This window comes from Dendropsophus ebraccatus, chromosome 4, assembly GCF_027789765.1.
Source record: "Dendropsophus ebraccatus isolate aDenEbr1 chromosome 4, aDenEbr1.pat, whole genome shotgun sequence".
Classification (NCBI taxonomy): domain Eukaryota; kingdom Metazoa; phylum Chordata; class Amphibia; order Anura; family Hylidae; genus Dendropsophus; species Dendropsophus ebraccatus.
The window spans coordinates 78,804,587-78,828,031 of NC_091457.1; the positions used below are offsets into that span (position 1 = coordinate 78,804,587).

Sequence of the window (23,445 nt, forward strand, 5' to 3'; positions counted from 1 at the left end):
AGTCTATGTGCATATCCCGCCAGACAAAACATTCTAAATTATGTCATATACTTGGTATTTGCCAGATCCCCACACAATGCTACTACTAATACTACTAATAATGCTATGTATTAAATAAAATACATTCAACATCATCGGTCAGGGGCCTAATGGGGAAATGAGGTTTTATTTGAGTTCTCTGCTGGGATTTATAGTTCTCCAGTAGCTTCCAGCCAGGATGTTGGTGTCTCATGCTGCATCTCTTTTCCAGGCTTCTCTCAGCTGGCATTATTTGGGCGAAGTGTAGCAGACCTTTGCTGCTGACTGGATCTTTGTGCCCCCAGTGTTTGTTTGTGTGACAAGGGCGTTCCCTACTGCCTGTCTTTTGTACAGGGAAGGGTTAATTAGCGTCTGTTTGTTTGGGCAGCGGTGAGGTCAGAGGCTGGGAGCAGTGTCAGTCACAGGTAATTAGGGTTGTGTGCTCACAGGCTCGCTCTGTGCTCTCTGTAAGGGGCTCTGTTCTCCTCACACAAACTCCTGGAAAACTTCGGCATCAACTGTGAAAACCCCCTTTATGTGAGTTGGGACAGAGGTTCAGAGCATAGGATGTTACAAGGGCAAATGTAATTCACACATATATGGAATGACCTGACTATAGCAAGTAGAACAATTCTACAATTAATATTATATATGTTTTACTAATGCAGGAAAACATAAAACTTTCTTGTTTGTTGTCTTTTTAAAAATTCTATGTAGTTGGTTTTTAAGTGGTATCTGTAATGCTGCTCACTACCTTCTTCTCTACACTGTAAAACTTTAAGAGCCCTGCACAGTGGGTCTATGTAGTCAAGTTGTTTTGCTGTAAGTTTGTTGTTCAGGACACTGCAATGGCATACTGTTGGTTGTCACCATGTAACAACAGGCAGCCCATGCGATTGCACACAAGAGAAAGAACATCCAAGCTCTGGTTGGTTTCCAGTGTATGTTAGGGATCTACTCTGGACTCTTGTCTCAGCTGACCTGACAGTATTAAAAAGAAATTTGCTTTGCAACTCTTTAATTCTTCAAACTAGAGTAAGGCCTGTTTATAACAATAAATGAAACCCTAAAAACTAGAAGGAACATATGGAAGCCCGTAGACTGAAATGGTGCAATGATTTAGAGATGGTTTTAGCAGCATTGTGTCCTGTGAACAGCTCCAAGTGCGGCATAGGTAAATAATAATGTGTCAGTCACATGAATGTTCTTGGCCATTAGTCCTAGAACACAGACATGTGAGATGGGCCAGGCAGAAGGGTAATGTGGAACACACAGACGGAAAGACTAGGTGGAATGGAAATGCAAACATTGGCTCCTCAGCGGCCATTTTTATTGCCTGTACTCTGTTACTCCCCTTTCTTTTGTTGTGGGGGACACATGTTGCAGATTTTATGTTCTGTGCTGAAAACCAGGCTTTGTATGTGTTGTATACATGGAGCGGTATATTATGAGGGCAGTGTGTGCAACGTTTTTCTTTCTTCTGCTCACTTGGCTGCTATTCACGTTTCTGTCTTACACAAAGACACTCTGTCTGTCGCCCTGGCGCAGAGGCAGCGGTTTCCTCCTGCAGTTAAGAGAGGCTCCTTGGCAGTGTAATTGAAGCCTTGTGCCCTGACTATACAGAAACTGGGCAGAGCTGCTGTGCCCACACGACAGCACAACCCCAGCAGCTTCTAGAGAGAATATCTGTGTGTGTGCCTGCATCCTGCTGTGTGTACCATATGTTTGTATACTCTGGAGTGTTTAGATTTTTCCACTTCAGCGCAATACATTAGTTCAGTACCTGCTATGGCAACTACATAAGGAGCGGAGTACATTAATCAGGCCCTAAAGCATTGCCCCATAGACAAAGAGCTTGCAGTATGTCGGTGCCAGTTTTACTGGATGTGATACAGGCATGAGTATGACAGAATTTCCAGTCACCGCCACAGTCTGATGCTCACCAGGTTACACACACTTTGGCAATATTCCTGCCATTTGTTTATATATAAAATTTTGTTTTGTAGGTGGCCTGGACAAATATTGAGAAAATCAGACATTTTTTTTTTTTATAACTATGTCATGAAGAAACTTAATTTATAGGTATAGCGAGAGGGTGCATGCTTTATTTTAGCATTGGAGTATTGGGTCATGACGTAGGAATCATTCATGTTTTAAAACAGCAAGGAAGGGACCAGCCGAATATATATATTCTCTAATAATGGGGTCCTGCATCTCCTTCATAGATTCCATTCATATAGTAAATAAAATGTGGCTGCCTGCAAAGGGTATATGAAGGATAGTTTTGCATGCTGGGCTATTGAGTCTTCTGTCCCCCATAATTTGCTCGAATTTCACTGTAAAAATGTTTGTCTCTGGTTTAGGTGGGAACAGAGACAATTGAGCAATGGCCGTGTATATTATGTGGACCATAACACAAAGACCACCACTTGGGAGAGACCTCTACCTCCTGGGTAAGAGCCAACCTTATTAGGACTTTGCTTAGCTCAGAGTTGTACTACATATACTCTGTGTTGTGCAGACAGTAGTGTTGGTTTTATACACTGACAATTTTCCCTTTGTAGGTGGGAGAAGAGGGTGGATAATCGAGGTCGATACTACTACGTGGACCACAATACTCGTACAACTACATGGCAAAGGCCTACTGCAGAGTACGTCCGCAATTATGAACAATGGCAGACCCAGAGGAACCAGCTACAGGGGGCAATGCAACAGCTCAGCCAACGCTATCTGTATCAGGTAAGGGGGAATAGCAAGTGATCAGACCTTTACCGCATATCAGTCATCTTTCAAAAATTGTGTTTGATGCTAGTGTGAACAAAATAAGGTAAGGTTCTACTTGTCTATATGTATGGGACTCTATTTTGATGACAAGAGCAGCTTAGCAGGCAGAGTCTTTCCATCACCATTATGGCAGCCTTGACTGCACCATTATAGGTCAGTGGGGTCTGGCTGTTACATCTACATTTACATCTGTCATATGTGTGAGCGAGCCAAATTTCAATGAAACAAAATACATTCTCTACAATTGATTGATGATTCTTTTGATATTGATGGGTAGAAAAATGTAGTCCACTGTACTGTTCTCCTCAGCAAAATTTTCTTTTTATATCCCATTCCAAGTCAGTACCGATATCCATTATATTTTCCATTTCAGTCTCATTTCCTATACAAATATTAATCTTAGGGACTAATAACTAATTGTATTTGTATAATATTATATTAATTATATAATTGAAAATTATAGTAGCTCCAGTTAGTGGGTGTTATATATTATACAGTGAGTGAACAATCAGTTTATGATGTGTTAGGCTGTATACAGACACATGCATTGGAAACCAAGCCTCCTGTTGTTCTCCAATGGCTTAGCGATCTTTCCGGACCACCCAGCCATTGGAGAACACAAGGGGAAGTGGTTGCATGCCAAGACTGCAATTTGGAGACTCCCCTTTAAAAGCAGAAAAATGGGAAAGCATCTGAGCACCTTTGACAAGGTCCAAATTGTGATGGTTAGATATCTCAGAGCATATCTAAGACAGCAGGTGGAATAATCCCAGTATGTGGTTGTTAGTACCTAACACAGTGTTCCACGGAAGGATAACCAGTGAACCAACAACAAGGTAAAGAGGGACCAAGGCTCCCTGCTGTGTAGGGGAAACAAAGCTGGCTGATCTGGTCCAGTCCTACAGATAGCAGCCGCAGTAAAAAGTGCTAAAAATGTTGAAATGAATCTGTAACAACCCTCCGCCCTCCCAAACCGCTGGTACTGTTGCGTTGCTGCCATCAATCCAAGTCCTGTCCCGGGTTCCGTTCGTCTCCTGCTGCTGGTGTTTGGGTAAAGATTCGCTTTAATGCTGGCTATGATAGAAGGGGGTAGTATGGTGGCTCAGTGGTTAGCATTATAATCTTGCTGCAGTGCGGGGTTTGAATCTGACCAAAGACAACATCTATATAGAGTTGGTATCTTCTCTTCTCTGTGTGTTTTCCTGGGTTTTATTCCACACTCCAAAAACTTACTGAAAAGTAATGGGTTTTCTACAAAAATTGACTAAAGTGTGTATCTGAAATATGGAGAGTAGGTTGTGAGCCCTATTGAAAACAGACTGTTATGACTTGCACTGTGGAATATGTCAGTGCTATATAAAAAAAATAAACAATAAACTTGACAAAACACATGCATAGCTTGCTGAGAATAGGGCTGGTTAGGGCTGAAAGCAACTGCTGAGGGCATGTGAGCCTCAAAATTGGATCATGGAGCAATGAAGCAAAGAGGCCTGAACTGATAAAACCATCTTTTCTTTTACATAGGATAGACAGCTGAGTCTATGAGAATTGCTTACCTGGGCTCAGGGTGGTACTAGAATGGGAAGAAAACAAGCATTGTGATAACCATAGGTTACTATAGGACATACCAGAGTTTATACACCTGTTCATGGCAGTAGTATTCCCTAATGGCATTGGCCTTTTTCAGCAGGATAATGCTCCTTGATACAATGTAAAAATTGTCAAATTGTCTAGAAATGGTGTATGTAAGAAGATTAATTCATTGACGTCTCCTGTAAATTCAAGGAGACCTAATCGGTATTTGGCAGGTGGTTTTAATGTTATGGCTGTTGTGTGTACATTGGACACATACATTACTTGCAGGATATATATCACAGGCCATGTGACACGTGTTGGAAATTCATGCACCATACAACTTTTATACATCAAAGCCCCCCCCCCCCCCCCCTTCCCCTACAGCTATGGAAAAGTGCAACAATTCTCTGTTTCATGAGAATAAGAATACACAAATAGACATTACATGTGTTTTCACAACTGTTCTTGTATTTCTGGGGGATCCTTTCAGGAGCTTGATACAAAGCTGCTCACAGTGGAGCCTAGTCCTGATTCCCTAGGGACTTCTGAGCTGGTCAGAGGGGGAGTTATATAAACATTAGCAATCCGCACGCCCCCACTGCACCTCCCAGCAATTTCACACCCCCCTTACACACCTCCTCCTTCCCTCTAAGCATCCCCTCACTGCAGAAAAAGAAAGGTGCATTGTAAGCCAGGTCTAGGGGAAGGGGGGAGCAGCCTGTGCCTATAAGTTGCTGAATATTTCTTCAGTTTGGGCTACTCTTAAACACTGCTCTGCCAAGGGACGGGCTTGGTTGGGAGGGGAGGAGGTGAGAGGGGCTCTGCTTGGAAGGGGGGCCAGGAGCTGAGCCCAAAAGCCGGGAAGAGCTGGGCGTTTACTGGTGGCTTGTGGGAATGATTTCATTTGAAAGGCCTGCAATATTTTCCCCTCTGGTTTGAGAGCGAGTCGGACGTGAGTCCAGCTGGGGACGTCTGCGGAGCACATGGCATCTCCTGCCTGTAGCTCCATCATCCTGCTGACTCCTGTTCTGCACTGCTGCTCACTTACCTGTTTGCCTTTCCTCACTCTTTGCCTTGCTGTCTCTCTGTTTGCAGTCTCCAGCCAGCGCTCCAGACAATGACCCACTTGGACCTCTACCCAATGGATGGGGTAAGTGATTGTGTAATTTTTCAAGAAACCTTATTTTAATATATGTTGCCCTTTATGTATTCTACAAATTATTACTATTGAACTATCCAAGAAGTTTCAGTCTAGTGGTACAGTAGTGATTTTGGAATTATCCAGAAAGGAAACTCCATCTAAATACTTGTTGCTTTATCTCAATGGTTTTGTCCATTTTGTGACCCATTTTCAATATAAGATATTTAAAAAACATTTTTATGTTCTGTTTGAGAAAGAAACATTTTCTTTTCCCAGCCCAATGCACTGTGAGGGTGTGTTGTACCAGGAGTGAAGGGGTGTGTATAGGTCCAGGGGGTGGAATTGCCTTAATTTAGAAGCATTTCATACTAGAGTGGAATTTTCCATACCCCATGGGGGGAGATTTATCAAGGGGTGTAGAATATAGACTGGTGTAAACTGCCCACAGCAACCAATTACAGATACTCTTTCATTTTACTAGAGCTGAAAGCTGAGCTGTGATTGGTCGCTGTGGCCAGTTTACACCAGTGCATGTTTTACACCCTTTGATAAATATCCCCCCATGTCTTTTATGCGCTTTAAGACTATATGTGCAATTGGTATTAAATCAGTAGCAAAATAAGATTGCACCCCATTCTTTAAATACTAACATTTGCATAGGACACAGTAAGGCTTAACACAAAGAGTCATTCCTATAAAGCACCTCATATGTATATGCTGTACGTGCTCCAGGTTGTGCTTGTAACTTGGAATTGTGGGAAAATCTTCAGTGTTGTAACTGATCAAGAACCCTTTAATCAGAAGGGAAGATACAGTTTCTGAACAAGTAGCTTGGCACGTGCTAGGGAGAGAGAGGCTGTGGTTTTGTACTTTGGAGAACTGATAAAAGGTAATTGCTGTGCACAGAAGGACGATATCCTGCCAAAAGCTCTGGAGCAAAGTTATGTAGAAGTTAGAAACATCTTGGTCCTGTCTGAGACCTTTTAAGTAGGACCCCCAGGCGCAGCTGCACTCAAAGTAATTGTTTGTTCCTTGGCCGTAGTTCAACCTGCACCTGCTCTTATGTAAAAAGAACGGGGGTGAAGAGGTAGATGGTTCTGCATCTTTTATCACGGTGTTTCTTTACCACCTACATTTTCTAATTTAATGCTGGAAACACTGGCAATATCTGTTACCTATGTTATATCTCTTTGGTTCTGTGGCACTTTATGTAGCTACCTAATTTGTAATGAAGCAAGGATTGTCAGACCTTTCAAATTTTGAGCCAGAAGTATGGACCATGTTTCTGCCGCTAGGTTTTTGAAATATTTTGCACCATTTTTCTCTTTCATAAAGATTCTCTTGCTCTGTATTATAGTCTTTGTATTGTGTTAGGTTTGCACCTTGAAGTTAACATGATAGTGTTGTTACCCAGGTTTCTCTTTGTTCCCTTGTTTCTGTCTATTGTGTGTGTAGGTCATTGTGATCTTTATTATAAAATAGCTCATTTATAATTGAGCATATAGGCAGAGTACTCATACCAGAAATATTCTGTAAAAGAGGCTGTGCATGGTTAATATGAGGATGTGGATGGCGCCCCACTTATGGCACTTGTGTTACGTGGTTAGCTGCAGCATTTAGAGGAATGTTTTAGGACCTCTTTATAAGTTAAGATCCTGGATCAGTTGTGACTGTTCCAGCGGGAACCTGTACTGTCTCTCCTGAGGTTGTCTTGTAGACAAGTTGGTGTTTCTATGGCGTTATTTACTGTCTTAGGTGTGGTCTGTTTTTGTCCACTCTTAGCATTGCTTGCACTTACACTGTATTATTGAGTGGAACCAATACTATTTGTAAATTCATTACATTCAGTACACGACCAATGAGAATAATGCTGCTATTGTACTGCTGATCTAAAGCAGTTGCTACTGAGCCTTGGTGGCCCAATGACAATTGTTGTGTGTGACAAGAAATTGTAACTTTATCCAGCGTTCATAATTCCCTGTTCTCAGGTTATCATTGATTTGCCTGTCTGACAGGCTTACATTGGTCATCATAACATTAGCAAACTGGTATAATACAGTAATGGATTATCACATTTTTCAATGGGGAAAACCAGTATAATGTTTATGAACATGGGTAAAAATTTGCTACAGCCCTAGTACATAGATTATACAAGTATTGTTTTTTATTTCCTGTTCTTATATAGCGCTGTGTATCCATTTACCTTTCTGTCTTTATCTGTCTCCATCTTATTTATCAATTTATGTTACATCTCTTGCAAAGCAGTCTGTCTGTCTTCTTTTTGTCTCATCTTTGTTTATATCTATCTGCTATATATTCATCTATCTATCTATCCATCCATCCATCCATCCATCTTTCTCTTGACACTACCCATAACAGTCTGTCTATCTAATCTAATGATATTGACTTTTTTATACTCCTCCATATACTTGTTTTTTTTCCTGCTTTGGGAATTTTCCATTAGATCTCACCACACATGGAAATAATTCCACCAGGATTTTTTATTTGGTCTAAATCCTATGAGACTTGATGGAGGGGAAAAAGCTTACAAGAGATAGTCTCAGATATTTAGCTTTGATCTCCTCTTATGGTGTGGATGCTTACACCTTAAGTCCTGGAGAATTTACCAGTGTGACAAGTCTTGGGTTTATGCAGCAACATCATGGCGGCTTCTGTGTGAGCCCAAGCCAACTTTAAGCTTTCCCCTTGAGAATGTCGGCCTTAAAGGCTGCTCTGTCTGGGCCGAGAGTGCAGGAGCCCTGGACAGGAAACTATCACCGTGCTTGAAAACAGTGAAGCTGTGTGATATGTTATATAGACTTCTCCAAAAGTATGTTTGTGTGGCATTTTAAGCTTATATAGGTGTTATATGACAAGCAGCTGGTCCCCCGTCCCTCGGAGCCCATAACTCAGAACAATTTCAGTACTTTGGTAAAAGCTAAGGCTCGTGAATTAGGGCCAAGTCCAGTGATGAAATACATTCTATGTGTGTTCATGCATTTGCAGAGCAATTTTACATTGGTGAATTACACCACTGTATACATCTCTTGGGAAATTAGTGGGAAAGATGCTATGTCTGGTTGGCGGAGCAGGGTCTATATATAGATGGTCAGACAGGGAGAGTGTGTGGTAAGAGTGAGGTCAGCAAAACTGACATAATTGTGTGCCGTTAGCAAGAGCCTGGAACACTAAGCGCAGCTTATGTCTCCCGCAGAATGTAAATGGTGTTCTATATCATCACCTATTCTGCCATTGATTTACAACAGTTGTCCACAACCAATGGCTCTCCAGCTGTTCTGAAGCTGCAACTCTCATCATTCACTGCCACAGTTTAAAAGAGAAGATTTTGCTATGTGTCTAGAGCACATATAGAGGGAAACTGGAACAACTGACATGGAAATCTTAGACAGACTGATTTCCCACATTACTCAATCATCATTAATAGAAAATCTCAGGAGGTACACATTTCTAAAAAAGTATATGGCTAGTAGAAATTTAGTTGTTTTAGCATTTCATTTATTTCATTCAGCTTTTCTGACCATGCATGCTAGCGCTAAATTATTCCACAGCACTGTACATGACATCCCATTCAATTGCTCCCTGTCCATATTAAGGGTCACAATCTAAATTTACCTATCTGCATGTACCTGAAGTCACTTCTTCAAGAATCTTGTTTCCCATGATAGTCTGGGAGAGTCTAATAGTCCCATAGACACTGAATTTCTGGTGATTGTATTTTCCACAGATTTGATACCTATCGTCTAAATGCTGTATAGTTTAGGCTGCCCTGTCTATTGCTTCTCTATTAGCGATTACCGGTGGCTGCAGAAGTTGGATGCAGCCCTAAGGCTGCTTGGAAAACATGTATAAAGCCATAGGCCATCTCCATGTTTTCCAGGACTTCCTGGGGCTGCATTTAACTACTTCAGCCACCAGGTGATCAAATGCAATACGCTTGGGTTCGGACGAATCTGAGCAAGTTAGAGGTTCATTTATCTCTGTTCTTTATCAGATTTTTTCTAATAATTATCATTTTAGTTGACAACACTGGTAAAGAGAACTGTAACCCTTTCTTTATGTGTATTTGACTGATTGTGTATGTGTACAAACCTGACCTATAAGTAGAAATTTACACGAGACTGAATTGCTGCAGACGTTTTCTGTGCAATAGTAACATTCTACACAAAATTTGACCACCGATCCATAGTCTGTTCTGCTGCGGCATTTGCATGGATTTGTTGTGAACATTCCCCATTGTCTTCAGTGAGAAATAAAAAAAAAATAGCAAGCAGTGTACTGTGGCAGATTGTCTGTGTATCCACAGAAAATTCCTCGTGTGCAGATTGATGTTTTTTTTTAGACCTACCAAAGAATCTGCACAAACTCCAACTTTTGTGAACTTGCCCTTACTGTAGGTTTGTTTCCACAGCTTGGCTCATGGATGCCAGTTGTTGGCATCTAAAGTGTTGAATTGTATCTTTATGATAAAAAAAAGAAAAGTAGGATTGATTCTTCCTATTGACATTTATTTTCTTTTTCAGAGAAGCGACAAGATAACGGGAGAGTGTATTACGTGAATCACAACACACGTACCACACAATGGGAAGACCCTCGTACACAGGGGTTAGTACACATAAGCACTTTGTCTATGATGTGGGAAGGGGGGTTGATAAGGGTAAGCTGAAGTAAGATGTCTATAGAGATGTCAAAGTTACAAGGCTTTGATATCCACTGGACAATGCTTGAGTGTCTTTATCTTCTCCCTAGTATGATCCAGGAACCAGCACTCCCTCCAGGATGGGAAATGAAATACACCAATGAAGGGATAAGATACTTTGTAGATCACAATAATCGGACCACAACCTTCAAAGACCCAAGACCTGGATTTGATTCTGGGTATGTGCAAGTTATTTGTGCTGATAAGAGGGCAAATACAATAGTAAGAAGAGAAAGACAAGTAAGAATAAAGATTCGACCTATAGAGACTGCACTAGAAGTTTTATGTAGATGTCAATAGCTCGGAATATTGTATAAACTATTATGCAAAAGAGACAGTGAATCAAAGGCCCTGTTCAGCTAGGCTTAGTTTGTACACCAAGAAAAGCCTCCGACATATATGTTAATCATATCTGTAAAACTCCAGCAGAAGTGTCCTTTGGCCTACTTTGAGCTCATATAGCTCGGTATATCACAAATTAAGGGGAAGAATTAGCATAATAGACTACGTTATTCCATAGAACAGTATACATACTGTTGCCCAGTGTACGCCTATGCAGTGGAATACGTCAGAGGTAAATTTCGGGAGCTCTACCTGGAGTATACATGAACCTGTGGCTATAAGCATAATGTTAACAGGGCCTGAAATGTTAGCTCATAGGACCTGCGTATGTGATTGAGATCCTCACAACTGAATATAGGAAGTAAAGCAGGCATAAAAGTATTTTCTGAACTTTCTGTCGATGATCCCATTGAAGAACTCTACAGTCAGTCTCTCCTAGAATGTCTGATAACAAGGAACAATACATAAAATGTCACATTTTGATTTACTTTAGGTAAAAAAAAGTTTAAACAATTTCTCTGTCCTGTCAGGGTCAAACCAGGGAGCTCGCCCGGAGCATATGATAGAAGTCGTAGCTTCCGATGGAAGTACCATCAATTTAGGTTCCTATGCCATGTAAGTTTTTAAGATTACCTTCTGTAAAATTCCAATTCTACCCACAAAGTTTCTGATCCATTTCCTCAGAAACTTCCACCCACTTCTTTTACTAAACCACATGTCCGTATGGATGTATCAGTTACTCTTTTATTACAGCATACAGAAAGACCTACTGTATAGATGACATGTTATGATAGAGAACATGAACATTATATGTCCTAGTCTTTAAAAGCGTATTATTTTCTTTCTTCTTTTCCAAGTCAAATACACTTCCGAGCCATGTGAAAATCAGCGTATCCAGACAGACGTTGTTTGAGGACTCCTTTCAGCAGGTAACATGAGACAGTATACAAGAAAGCTACAAGATGGTTTTACCATATTGTCAATGATTTCCATATCTTGCCTATGGAGCTTGGGCACTGGGCCCTTCACCTAAGAAATGATGAATTTGTATTTGTCTATATGCAATTACATCACTCTGCATGTAATATATTTCTAGTCTAAATAGCCTCCACTGCCTAAGGTTTAGTGCTAATGTAGCCTTGTGGGTCTAAGGAGTGTCCAAAGTAGTCTGCAGGTTGCATCTTCATCACTGGACACACTTTCTATCGGAACAGACATCTCAAAGTCTCAGTTGTGTCCTCTCACAGATGAGCAGCCTATTCCTCTTTACCCGCTGAGAACACATGTATACACAGAGAACATACATGTGTATTTATTTATTTTTTGGTGGGGGGTAGGGAGTCAGGAGGAATAGGTGTACCTTTAGGTCTTTACATTCAGCAAGGCCATTGATCTGTGGAATATCATTATCACATATAAGAGGTGTGAACTGTGATTTCTTTTCTCTTCTTACCTTAGATCATGAATATGAAACCATATGATCTTCGACGTCGTCTTTACATCATAATGCGTGGTGAGGAAGGTTTGGACTATGGAGGAATTGCAAGGTAACTAAAGATTGAACATCTTTATCCACAATCTTTAAAAAGGGTACACTCATATTATATTATGACTATGCCTTTTTTTTTGCTGTACACTGTATGTTATTGTCATTAGAAGTCATTGATGAGGAATACCTTGACTATTAACGGTATCATTCTTTTGTCTCTTATTGTAACATTGGGAATGGAGAGGTACTGGTAGTGCTGATTGGTGCAGTTACTAAGACAGCCATACTATTATAATAGGATCCTTGCATGAGATTATATAGGTGTTGTATGTGGGTGGCAGCAACACAATTATGCAGAAGAAGTGTACATATGTCACTTGTAGGTGTACGTAGAGATATACGGCTATATCCATTAGGCATTGTTGTATCTACCATTCATATTATTCTCCTTGACATGCTGGCTTTGGGTTATTTGTGTGTTCAGTACTTTGACCCATCAGTATTCGATATTGTTACTTTCTTCTGGTTCATGGTTTTCATGTCTGCAACCAAACTGAACTCTAGCATCCTACCTACTCTAGATTGCTGTATCGTCAGTGGTGCCTTGGCTCCTGGCTCCTCTGTCTCTCTCTGTGTCCTCCCAGTGGTTTTACCCTATGGTAGGTTACGTCAGGCTGTTCTACCACAGGGTAGAACCACGGACAGGATATGGGGAGCTCTCAACATTGAGCCAACCACTTTTCAGCCTTTAACCTGATAGCAGATGAACACTGCTTTTAGCTGCGGGATCCCTCTGTACTCCTTGACGACCTTCCAAGATTTGTGAATGGGATCTTAAAACTGTATTTGTAAATTTGACAGTCATGTTAGGCATTTAGAACTACTACTAACTTCTTCCTCCATCCCTTGTATCTCTCTCTTTAGGGAATGGTTCTTCCTGTTGTCCCACGAAGTGCTGAATCCCATGTACTGCCTGTTTGAATATGCTGGGAAAAACAACTACTGCTTACAGATAAACCCAGCCTCTTCCATCAACCCCGACCATCTCACCTACTTCAGATTCATTGGACGCTTTATAGCTATGGTGAATAGGAAAGGCTTTCTTGAAATATTGTTGGGTCATTCATACTTGTCTGATTCCAATAACTTCTGTGATCTTCTCATCTTCAGGCTCTTTACCATGGGAAGTTCATTGATACAGGATTCACATTACCATTCTACAAGAGGATGCTAAACAAGAAGCCAACATTGAAAGACCTTGAATCTATTGACCCCGAATTTTACAATTCCATTATGTGGATCAAGTAAGGGCAGAGATGAGAATATGTGCTCCGAGGTCTAGATGTACAGCATTGCTGCTGCCATATGGGTGCATGCAGTGCTAGCGTATCCATATATCTTTATATCTATATATGTCACTGCAAATCTAGAAAATCCTGTATATTCCCAGTATGGTTGAGATATTGTTATATTGCCCTGTATATTAGTACAGTCCATAATTGACCAAGTTTTTGTTATAACAGTGATTCTATGTGTCCATTGCTGAATCCCATTAGGCTTTGCTTTTGAATCATGCCCACATGGGACCCTTTAATAATCTCCACTTATTAGCTGTTGCGTTTCTATTATCTTTGCCTTAAAACTGCACTTTGACCATGAGTGTCTGTTCATTTTTTCATTTAGAGAAAATAATTTGGAGGAGTGTGACTTGGAGCTTTATTTTGTGCAAGATATGGAGATCTTAGGGGAGGTAACTTCTCATAAGCTGAAAGAAGGCGGTGAGAACATCAGAGTAACAGAGGAGAACAAGGAAGAGTTTATCACGTATGCAGGCTGGATATTAGTTTCCTCTTTTATACTCGTCACTTTGGATGTTTACAAGCTATTTATCATGGCTTATGTATCTTTCTGTTTTAGTCTTCTTACTGATTGGAGATTCACTCGTGGAGTTGAGGAGCAGACCAACGCTTTTCTAGATGGCTTCAATGAGGTTGCTCCATTGGAATGGCTGCGATATTTTGATGAGAAGGAGCTAGAGGTGCAATATCTAACCAGCCATCACAGAAACAGTGTATAATAGTGAAGCTGATGGCTGTGCTGATTGTAAACAGTAATTTTTTTTGTTTCAGCTGATGCTATGTGGGATGCAGGAGATTGATCTAAGTGATTGGCAAAAAAACACAATCTACCGTCACTACACCAAAAACAGCAAGCAGGTGCAGTGGTTCTGGCAGGTAGGTGTCAAACTGTTTGCATTCCTTTATTTTTCTTCTAACATTTCTGGCCAAAAATTAGGTGATTCTTGAAAAGATTGTCTCGTGATCGAACTTGGTGACATATTACTAGAATATTCCATCAGTGTGACTCCTGCAGATGACTAGAATAAAGTGAGAGCCACATAACAAAAGCTGCTCTTTTGCTCCTCTCTGCCTTTTCCAGAAAGCTGCTTAGATGGTAAACCTGGCGATCCGACTTTTTTTTTTAATCAATTTAATAATTTATTGGAAGGTGACTTTCCCACAGGTATCTCAACCTGTTCCTGCTGCTCATTCTAAGGTGTCTTTACAGGTGGTAAAAGAAATGGACAATGAAAAACGAATCCGCCTTCTGCAGTTTGTGACTGGAACATGCCGCCTGCCTGTTGGAGGATTCTCTGAACTGATTGGTTAGTGTTTATTTATATTATTGCACATTATATCACTTAAATTCATATCATTAATGGTCTTATATTGCTGTGATAATGGGCCAAACTTTTGTATTCCAGACCAACCTTTTGTTAGTACCACTGTGGCATTATAGCAATGTCCACCCAAAATATTTTTCACGTTTGGGAGCATTCCCATCATGTACATTGATGACATATACACAAGATATGCCAATTTGTGTGTGATAAGTATGGGTCTTAGACCCTTAGCTATTGGAAGGACGGGAGACTGATGAGCCATTTTTTTTATTCATGAAGTCAGCTCTTTACATAGACTACAAAAGAGAAGTGGCTGTGCATGACGCTGTTTCAGTTGCTCCCAGTTGCTCATGCATCTATCATGCATCTATCATGTAGTCATGGCATATCCTGTTTCTAAGCCATACACTTGTATAACAATATACCCCTTTAACCCCTAGACGACCCTGGACGTAGGGTTACGTCATGGAAGTCTGTCCCCAGACGACCCATGACGTAACCTTACGTCATGGGTGTTATTCCCGCTATGAAGCGCGCTCCGGAGCGGAGCGCGCTTCATAGGAGGTGGGGGCCGGCTGCAGTGAGCAGCCGGGACCTCACCGGTAATGACACGCTGCAGCGATCGCGCTGCCGCGTGTCATTAACCCCTTAAACGCCGCGATCGCGGCGCGACCGCAGCGTTTAAGTGTAAGTGACAGGGGGAGTCCCCTGTCACTTACCGATCGGGACCCCCGCAGTGTGACTGCGGGGGTCCCGATCGGTAAAACGGACTTCAGGAGGTCTCTCACCTGCCTCCGTGCGGTCCGATCGGCGATCTGCCACTCTAAGCCTGCACAGGCAGGCTCAATGAGCAGAGCGCCGATAACACTGATCAATGCTATGCCTATGGCATAGCATTCATCAGTGTAGAAATCAGACTAATGTATGTACAAGTCCCCCAAAGGGACTTCAAAAGTGTAAAAAAAAAAAAGGTCAAAACACTATTACACTACCCCAAAACCCCTCCCCCAATAAAAGTCTAAATCACCCCCCTTTCCCATTATATAAATAAAACATATAAAAATGAATAAATAGATAAACATATAATATACCGTAGCGTGCGTAATTGTCCGATCTATTAAAATATAACAAGTGTCATTGCGACCGGTAAACGGCGTACACGAAAAGAGGGGAAAAAGTGCGCAGATTACCGATTTTATGTTACATTATATATTAAAAAAAATCAATAAAAAGTGATCGAAACATCCGATCTTCACAAATATGGTATTAATAAAAACTAGAGATCATGGCGGAAAAAATGACACCCCATACATCCCCGTAGGTGAAAAAATAAAACCGTTATAAGCGTCACAATAGGCCCATTTTATTAATATTTAATTGCCAAAAAAAAGGATTTCATAAAAAAATACATATATAACATTAGAGAATCTGTGTAACCTGCATATGGTTGTGTTCGGACTGACCTATAGAATAATAGTATCATGTCGCTGTTACCATATAGTGCATTACGTAGACACAGGAACCCCCCAAACGTTACCATATTTCATTCTTATTTACGATTTCACCTATTTATATCTTCATAAATAATATATTTGGGATTCCGTCATACATGTTATGGTAAAATGAATGACGCCATTACAAAGTACAACTATTCCTGTAATAAACAAGCACTTACATGGCCTGTAGATAGAAAACTGAGAGTGCTGGAGCTCTTAGAAGGGGAGGAGGGAAAAACGAAAGCACTAAGATCAAAATTTGCGCGGTCCACTGGGTCATTTTGGGCCTGGTCCTCAAAGGGTTAAGGGTAGTTCCTTCTAAGTAGTTTATAAAGTTCATAATAATGGGTTCACTCTCTTCAGCGTTCCTCACGTTTAATCTGATGATTATATCTTACAGGTAGCAACGGACATCAGAAGTTCTGCATTGACAAGGTTGGAAAAGACACTTGGCTTCCTCGAAGTCACACCTGGTAAGAGTTACAGAAACTGCTGTTATACAGTAGTGTTAAAAAAACTAGCACTTCAATGATTTTTAGTAGAAGTGATATTTCTACATAGCAAGTAATTTACTTGTAAGTGTAGTAGGAAAAAAAAGGAGACCCAACAATTAGGACATGCAGTGCCGCTCATGGTGAATAATTGAATCATTAATTTAAAGGGGCTCATTTAAAGTGATAGCAGTGAGAAATTGTCTTTTTTTGTTTGCTAGTACAATGCTTCAATAAAGTTATATTACTTTAAAGTGTCCCTGTCATTAGAACAAACGTCTGACCTTTTGCATCGGCAGGGGTCTAGGTGCTGAGACCCCTGCTGATTGCTAGAATGTAGGGGCAGAAGTGCTTAGTAGCGTGTGCTCTTCCCCCTTTATCGCCGCTCTCAATGTTAATGTTGCAGTTGATCGAATTATAATAAAGCCTATGAAACTTCTGGTAATTGTGCCTTTTGGATGTTCCATAGGCACCATTATAATTCTGTTAATTAACATTAGCATTCAGAGCAGAGATAAAGGGGCACCTGGAGCCCTACCGATACAAACTTCTGACATGTGGCTATAACATGTCATAAGTTTGTTCTAATGATAGTTACACTTTAATTAAATGTATAGTTTTTTAAAATGTAACCACTTTCTTTGAGTGGCAGCAGTAAGGGACAACAGGGGCCTCACTGCTGCGACCAACATTTGTGTTGGGTATTGCTCTGCTTTGTATAGCGCTGTGCAGCAGCGCTTGATCAGAGAGCAAGGTATCATGAACTGCAGGGCTTAGACTGCAGTTCCCGACATGAATGTTGTGGCTGCAATGGAAGTAGTTAAAAAGACAAAAAAGTATACAGTTATTTTAATATAGTTATATTACAAAGTACTCTAACTTTATTAAAGCAATGTATTAGCAAAAAAAATAATAAATCTTAAGCATACCCTTTTAAATTAGTTTAGTGTCTCTTTAAATTAGTAAAGTGTCAGTGCTGGCCGTTACATTCAGAATGTGCCTAAAACCACGCCCCCATTTCCTCATTAATAGCCGTGCAATGTTGCTGATAATCCCTCCAACATCACACGGCTATTGGTGAAAAAACAGGGTCGTGATTTCAGCCCCATTTTGATTGCAAGTGTGGGGACATGGTTTTGGGTAGGAGGGTGGCAAATGTTGCACATGTTGGCTGTAGTGCATTGCTCTCTGAAATAGGGAGGGTACACCCTATGGAACCCTCGCGGATAAGTTCCGCTGCTTGTTCTCATTCCTGGTGGCGCGCCTCTCCGCCCATGCCATAGACACCATTCTGTTCACAGGCAGATTCTGCCTTCCGCCGAAAGAACTGACATTTCTTTCGGCGGACAGCGGAATCGGTCCAGCCATAGAATGGTGTCTATGGGGCTGGCGGATATGCACGCCAGAACTTATCTGTGCGGATTCCGTAGTGTGAGCCCACCCATACTGGGGAAAAATAAGTCGTTCCAGACATTGTTCTGATAAAAAAACATACTTTGATTAAAAAGTTGATTCGAGAGGGGAGAACACTTAGAAAAAGTACAGCAAATTATAGACTGCTTAGCTATAATGATCTCAAGTGCCTTGATGTGGCAGCCAAAACCTGAAAGATTTGTAAAAAAGCTGGGAACTACTGTTTGATTGGATTAAGGAATAGCCAAAATGGCAAAGGCTTAGCCAATGAACACCACCAGAAAGATGAGAGAAGATTTGAAGTTACCAGTGAGTGCTGCCACAATCAGAAGACTATAAAGTGAAGCCAAGTTACTAAACTACCTGCAAGGTCCGGTTGTTGACATGTCAAGGAACACGTTCAGTCAAAGAGTGGGAATATGCCCAATCCTCAGCTGATCACATCTTTTGTACAGCAGAAAAATATCGCTATTGGCCAAACATCTCCCCGTGTCAACACAGGGTTGCATGAACAATACAGTGATCATTTGTGTGGCCATGCTGCTTGATTCACTGTGCCTTCTAAAGGCACTGCAAATGAGCACTGACCGGCATTTGCGGCCGGCCGAAGATTGATTAATATAAAGGGACCCTAAGTGAATAACATCTTACAGGCAAATGGGGTTGAGCTTGGTTTCAAATACAACTTGTGGGGGTGACATAAAAAATGCAGTTTATGGGGCATAAGCCAAAAATGCAGAAGAACTGTGCAATGTATCCAGTCTTCCTCAACTGGAATACCTGTTCGGAGGTGCCAGAAGTCAATCGGCTGCATACAGCACAGATGTCAAGCAGAAACAATGATGATGCCAATAAATATTAGTAGTTTAAAGTAAATTGAAAGTGAACATTTTTTTTAGTTTATACATTAAAGGGAATCTGTCACCTCCAACCCATCCTCCTCAAAACCCTAAACTAAAGACATCTGCAAATATGATAAAGGATGCTAATTCAAAATCAGTAATTTGTGGCTTTCTACTCCTTTGTATTTCACGATTGTAAGCCCACAAACTGGGCATGTTGCTGCATAGAGAGGATTACTTAGCTCAAGAATATAATGGACAGGACTACTTAGACGCCTTCATTTGTGGCTTATAGCAAGAACATAGAGAGATAAAAATTGCAGATATAGAATCAATGTTTTAAACTCTACTGATCCACTACTGATAACTTGAAGGGGTTGGCTACTTTATAGTAAAATAGTTCAGTGTACAGCATTAGGCCGGGTTCACACTGTGTGAGACACAAGCCGTTTTGTGACCCGGTCGTGTCACAGAACGGCCCTGTGTCTGTGAAGATCATCACGGCCAGTACTGCAGTACTGCCGGAACTTCAATCCGTGTGTGCCCGCATCCCAATTTACCAATGCACACAATGGAGAGTGCGGCCAGAGCTGCACTTTCCATTGTGTAAACTGTCAGTGGTGTGCGGCCGCTATTCAATAAATATCGGGATTCCCTCTGGCTTCAGTGCAACGTGAAATTTCTATTAATCACGGCGATTGTTACAACGGCCCTATAGAGCTAAAATCAAAATCCCCAGGCTGTGTCTTCTTGTCTGTGGTGAGTCTGTCCATAAGATAACTGACATTGAGGAGCATGTGACCATTCCCCAGTGTTCTCCATTGGCAAATACAGGATAAGTGGTGGCCACTGTGGCGGGACATGGTCACATGCTCTCCCATGTTAGCCATCTTATGGACAGAATCACTCATTTTAGCTCTATGAGGTATACAGGGAGCTGCTGTCAGTATATACAGGGAGTACACTTACTAATACTGTATACTAAACTATTTTACTTAACAGTGGCCAACCCCTTTAACTTTAGGGTGTTTTAAAGTGGGTGAGGTTTTCTTTAGCAGCCTTATATACCCCTCTGTAAAGATTTAGCACAATCTGGATGTTATTGTTCTGATCTGGAATTGAACGTCTAGTATTTCCAGTGCAGTTTACATTTAGGCAAATAAAACTTACCACAATTATGTGCTTTGCTGTTTTAAAGGCACTGATATTTAAAAAAAAAAAAAAACTACTGTACATGCTGCTCAATGCTACTATTAGACCATTCTCATTCATTTCTAAAAATGGCATTTTCTTATTCACCAACTAATCCAGTCTTAAATTCCTTTTAAATAGAGGGTGGATCTGTAACAACAATTTTATTGCACATAAAGGGGGGTGTTTGCCATCAATAATAACCTTATATTGTTTCTGCCTCTCTCTTTAGTTTTAATAGATTGGATTTGCCACCTTACAAGAGTTATGAGCAGCTCAAGGAAAAATTGCTTTTCGCCATTGAGGAAACAGAAGGATTTGGGCAAGAATAATTCCTGACTGTGTTAAAGAATAATTGGTAAAATTCACCTTCAACACCAGGTTCCATAATGCAACTGATTCCATATGATCTGGAGGAAAGGTGTCCAGTCATTACGCCACATGGGGCACTATTGTTGTAATGGTGTCAGTTGCTGATAAGACATGTCTAACTGAGTGGGCACCAAAGATGTTAAGTTGGATAAACCGAAAAAAGTTATCTAAACCGTGCGTTATATAGCAGGTTCTCTATAACAAAACACCAGGACCTTTCATGACTGGAGAATAGAGGTCAAAAACCAAAACCCACATTAGTTACCTTTTTTTCTTCAATTGCGTTCAGTCTTTTGATGATTTTGCAGTGAAGCAATGTGGATCATTTATCTTATGGTTCTCCAGTACCATGTGTAAGGTCAAACACTTAAGATAAATGATCATTAGCCATTTACCCTAGCTGTACAATAAACCTGTGTATTCAGTCCCTAGTGTTGCTTATAAAAACTCTCTCATAAAAACTATGGACTGGACAGCATGAGATCTAACCCTTGCTGTCCGTGATGGGGGAAATGGAAGGGCAGTCTTATCTTTTTCCCTGTGTGTATGGTTAGTATATAGGCGTTATTATTTGACCTAAACATTGATGGTTACTATGTCCACTTTGTGGTTTGAACACATAGGGGGAGATTTATGAAAGGGTGTAAATATACACCTGGTGTAAACTGCCCACAGCAACCAATCACAGCTCAGCTTTCAGCTCTGGCAAAATACAAGAGGACCTGTGATTGGTAGCTGTGGGCAGTTTACACCAAGTGTATATTTACACCCTTTCATAGATTTCCCCCCTACAGTACCTCATCTGTACTAGTGGAGGTACTTTGTACTGCAGCTCAGTAGCATTCATAATGTGGACAAAGAATGCGCTGTTGTATCCCAATTAATGTAATGGAAAGCCCCTTTAAGAGCCTCTAATGACTATAGATTGTGATCCTGAGTGGATTCCTCAACATAGCATGTAGATCAGGACTAAGGAAATCTGTTCACAGGGAAGGTGGTAAAAGTATCTTTTTTCACCAATGTAAAAGCTTAAAGGGGTGGTCTCACGAAGCAAAGAAGGTAAAGGAGAACAAATGTGGTGTTTTTAGTAAAGCAGCTTACATGGCTGTACCATTTTCTTCCCTATGCATTTGATTACTTCCCGGTTTCCTTTCTGCACTGTGACCCCGCTGCTGCTGTGCAGCAGTGCAGACACTTTCCCACAATCCACATTGCTGTATGTAAAGTAAAACCCAACTGCCAGTACTAATCAGACAGATCAAGTGACTGGGACTGGACTGAACATGAGTGAGTCAAGCTAGTAGATGCCCGGCGGACCTTAACCAGTGCCATCAGTTTATAAAACAAAGCAGACACATAACCCATGCATCACTATACACCTAGTTTTCTTCATGATACAACCCCTTTAGGTCAGTAAAAAATTGTTTGTTGCATATGTAGAGGCTTTATATTATAGCAGTCATTTTCAGCACCTTAACATTTCCTTTATTTTTAAATTATAAACTTTTATTTCAAGGTTTTAGATACACAAAACATCTAGTGAACATTGGTAGACAGCGCTGCCTTTAGTTTTAAGAAGGTACTGTATGCAAGATTTTAGGATGCTCCTGTAAGACCTTACTAGGTATTTTAGGATGCAATATAGTGTTTTCATACTTAGAACCAGAACATTTGGATCCCATCAGCATCTGGATATAAACTAATCTTTAACCAACCCTCAAAAAAGACTTTACTATCATTTAACACCATAGGGTGCCCCAATTACAGCCCATTTTACAGTTTCTTGATACACCCTCCCGTTCTCGAGATATGTGGGCTTATAGTCTGACAATAATATATGGTGATGGCTGTGATTATACTGACAGTAATATTTGGTGATGAGTGTGATTATTACATTGAGGGACATACACGTAAATCATTCACACCCCCTGACTAAGTAATCACACCCATTACCGGATATTCATTCCTTTTATTAGAATCAAGTTTATTCTCATCTGACAATTCCCAATTGTCAGGCAGACTAAAAACCCACAAAATATTGTGGGGGGTGTATGAAGTGACTGTAAAGAGGTATGTATTGAGGACACCCCTATCTATTTAATGATAGTAACAGCTTATTTTTTGTGTTGGTTACAGGTCCTCTTTAATAATGGTTAAAAGTAGGGCTACGGTCATCCTATATAAAATGCCTTTGTAATGTATGCTGAGTACCTTTTTGCTATTTTTACTTGTTTCTCAGTTTATTTGTACTGTGTGTTCTTTGTAGAAAAAACCTGCTACCTGGAAACCATTAACAAGCAGGCTCACAGCAGTTTTTTATCGTATAATGCCTTTGTGTTCATTTAGAGAGTGTACTTTCTTGAGAGTGCTGTGAGTCTGATTGGTCCAATAACAACTTAAGGGTAAGCTCACGTGTAGCATATGGGTTTTGTGGATTTCCTTCCAGATTTGTAAACTGGAAATCCACAGTGAAATAGAGTAGCAGCAATGTAAATGTGATTGTATCACTGCCCTGAATAGGCGCCTAGTTTATATATTTGCTAACAGCAGAGCCTATGTTAATGGAATCTGAAGCTTCACAAGCAGTGCGTCATTCATTATCTTTTATTGTGTGTGTGTGATACATGTGTATGTGTCAGGATGTTAATCTGATTTTTAGTGGCGCCGCAGAATCCTACCAATTCCTCTGCTTTCACGCTTTGAAATCATGAAGACATGAAGGCTCTGATGCTCCCATTCAATCCTGCTGTATAGTTTTATTACTTTTTATACGTTTTTTTTTAAGTTGATCTCAATAATTGTAATGAAATGCAGATATTGTACAGAGTGTATATAATAAATGATGCTATGTATATACATATATATCTATAAAATAAAATGGAACTTTGCAG

The 23,445-nt window shown here is 40.6% G+C and overlaps 1 protein-coding gene across 1 annotated transcript in view; it reads left to right on the top strand.

The window, feature by feature from the left end:
• WWP2 (WW domain containing E3 ubiquitin protein ligase 2) overlaps positions 1-22,868 on the top strand; it is a 41,896-nt gene extending 19,028 nt beyond the window's left edge. The window contains exons 7-22 of the mRNA XM_069966119.1: positions 2,382-2,471; positions 2,583-2,757; positions 5,473-5,527; positions 10,060-10,141; positions 10,286-10,414; positions 11,108-11,192; positions 11,435-11,506; positions 12,036-12,124; positions 12,991-13,150; positions 13,237-13,370; positions 13,750-13,890; positions 13,984-14,104; positions 14,196-14,300; positions 14,635-14,731; positions 16,646-16,718; positions 20,415-22,868. Coding sequence (XP_069822220.1) covers positions 2,382-2,471; positions 2,583-2,757; positions 5,473-5,527; positions 10,060-10,141; positions 10,286-10,414; positions 11,108-11,192; positions 11,435-11,506; positions 12,036-12,124; positions 12,991-13,150; positions 13,237-13,370; positions 13,750-13,890; positions 13,984-14,104; positions 14,196-14,300; positions 14,635-14,731; positions 16,646-16,718; positions 20,415-20,514 — 1,708 coding nt within the window. The 3' untranslated portion in view covers positions 20,515-22,868. The remainder of the gene's footprint in view (positions 1-2,381; positions 2,472-2,582; positions 2,758-5,472; positions 5,528-10,059; positions 10,142-10,285; positions 10,415-11,107; positions 11,193-11,434; positions 11,507-12,035; positions 12,125-12,990; positions 13,151-13,236; positions 13,371-13,749; positions 13,891-13,983; positions 14,105-14,195; positions 14,301-14,634; positions 14,732-16,645; positions 16,719-20,414) is intronic.
• Positions 22,869-23,445: the final 577 nt, after the last annotated feature.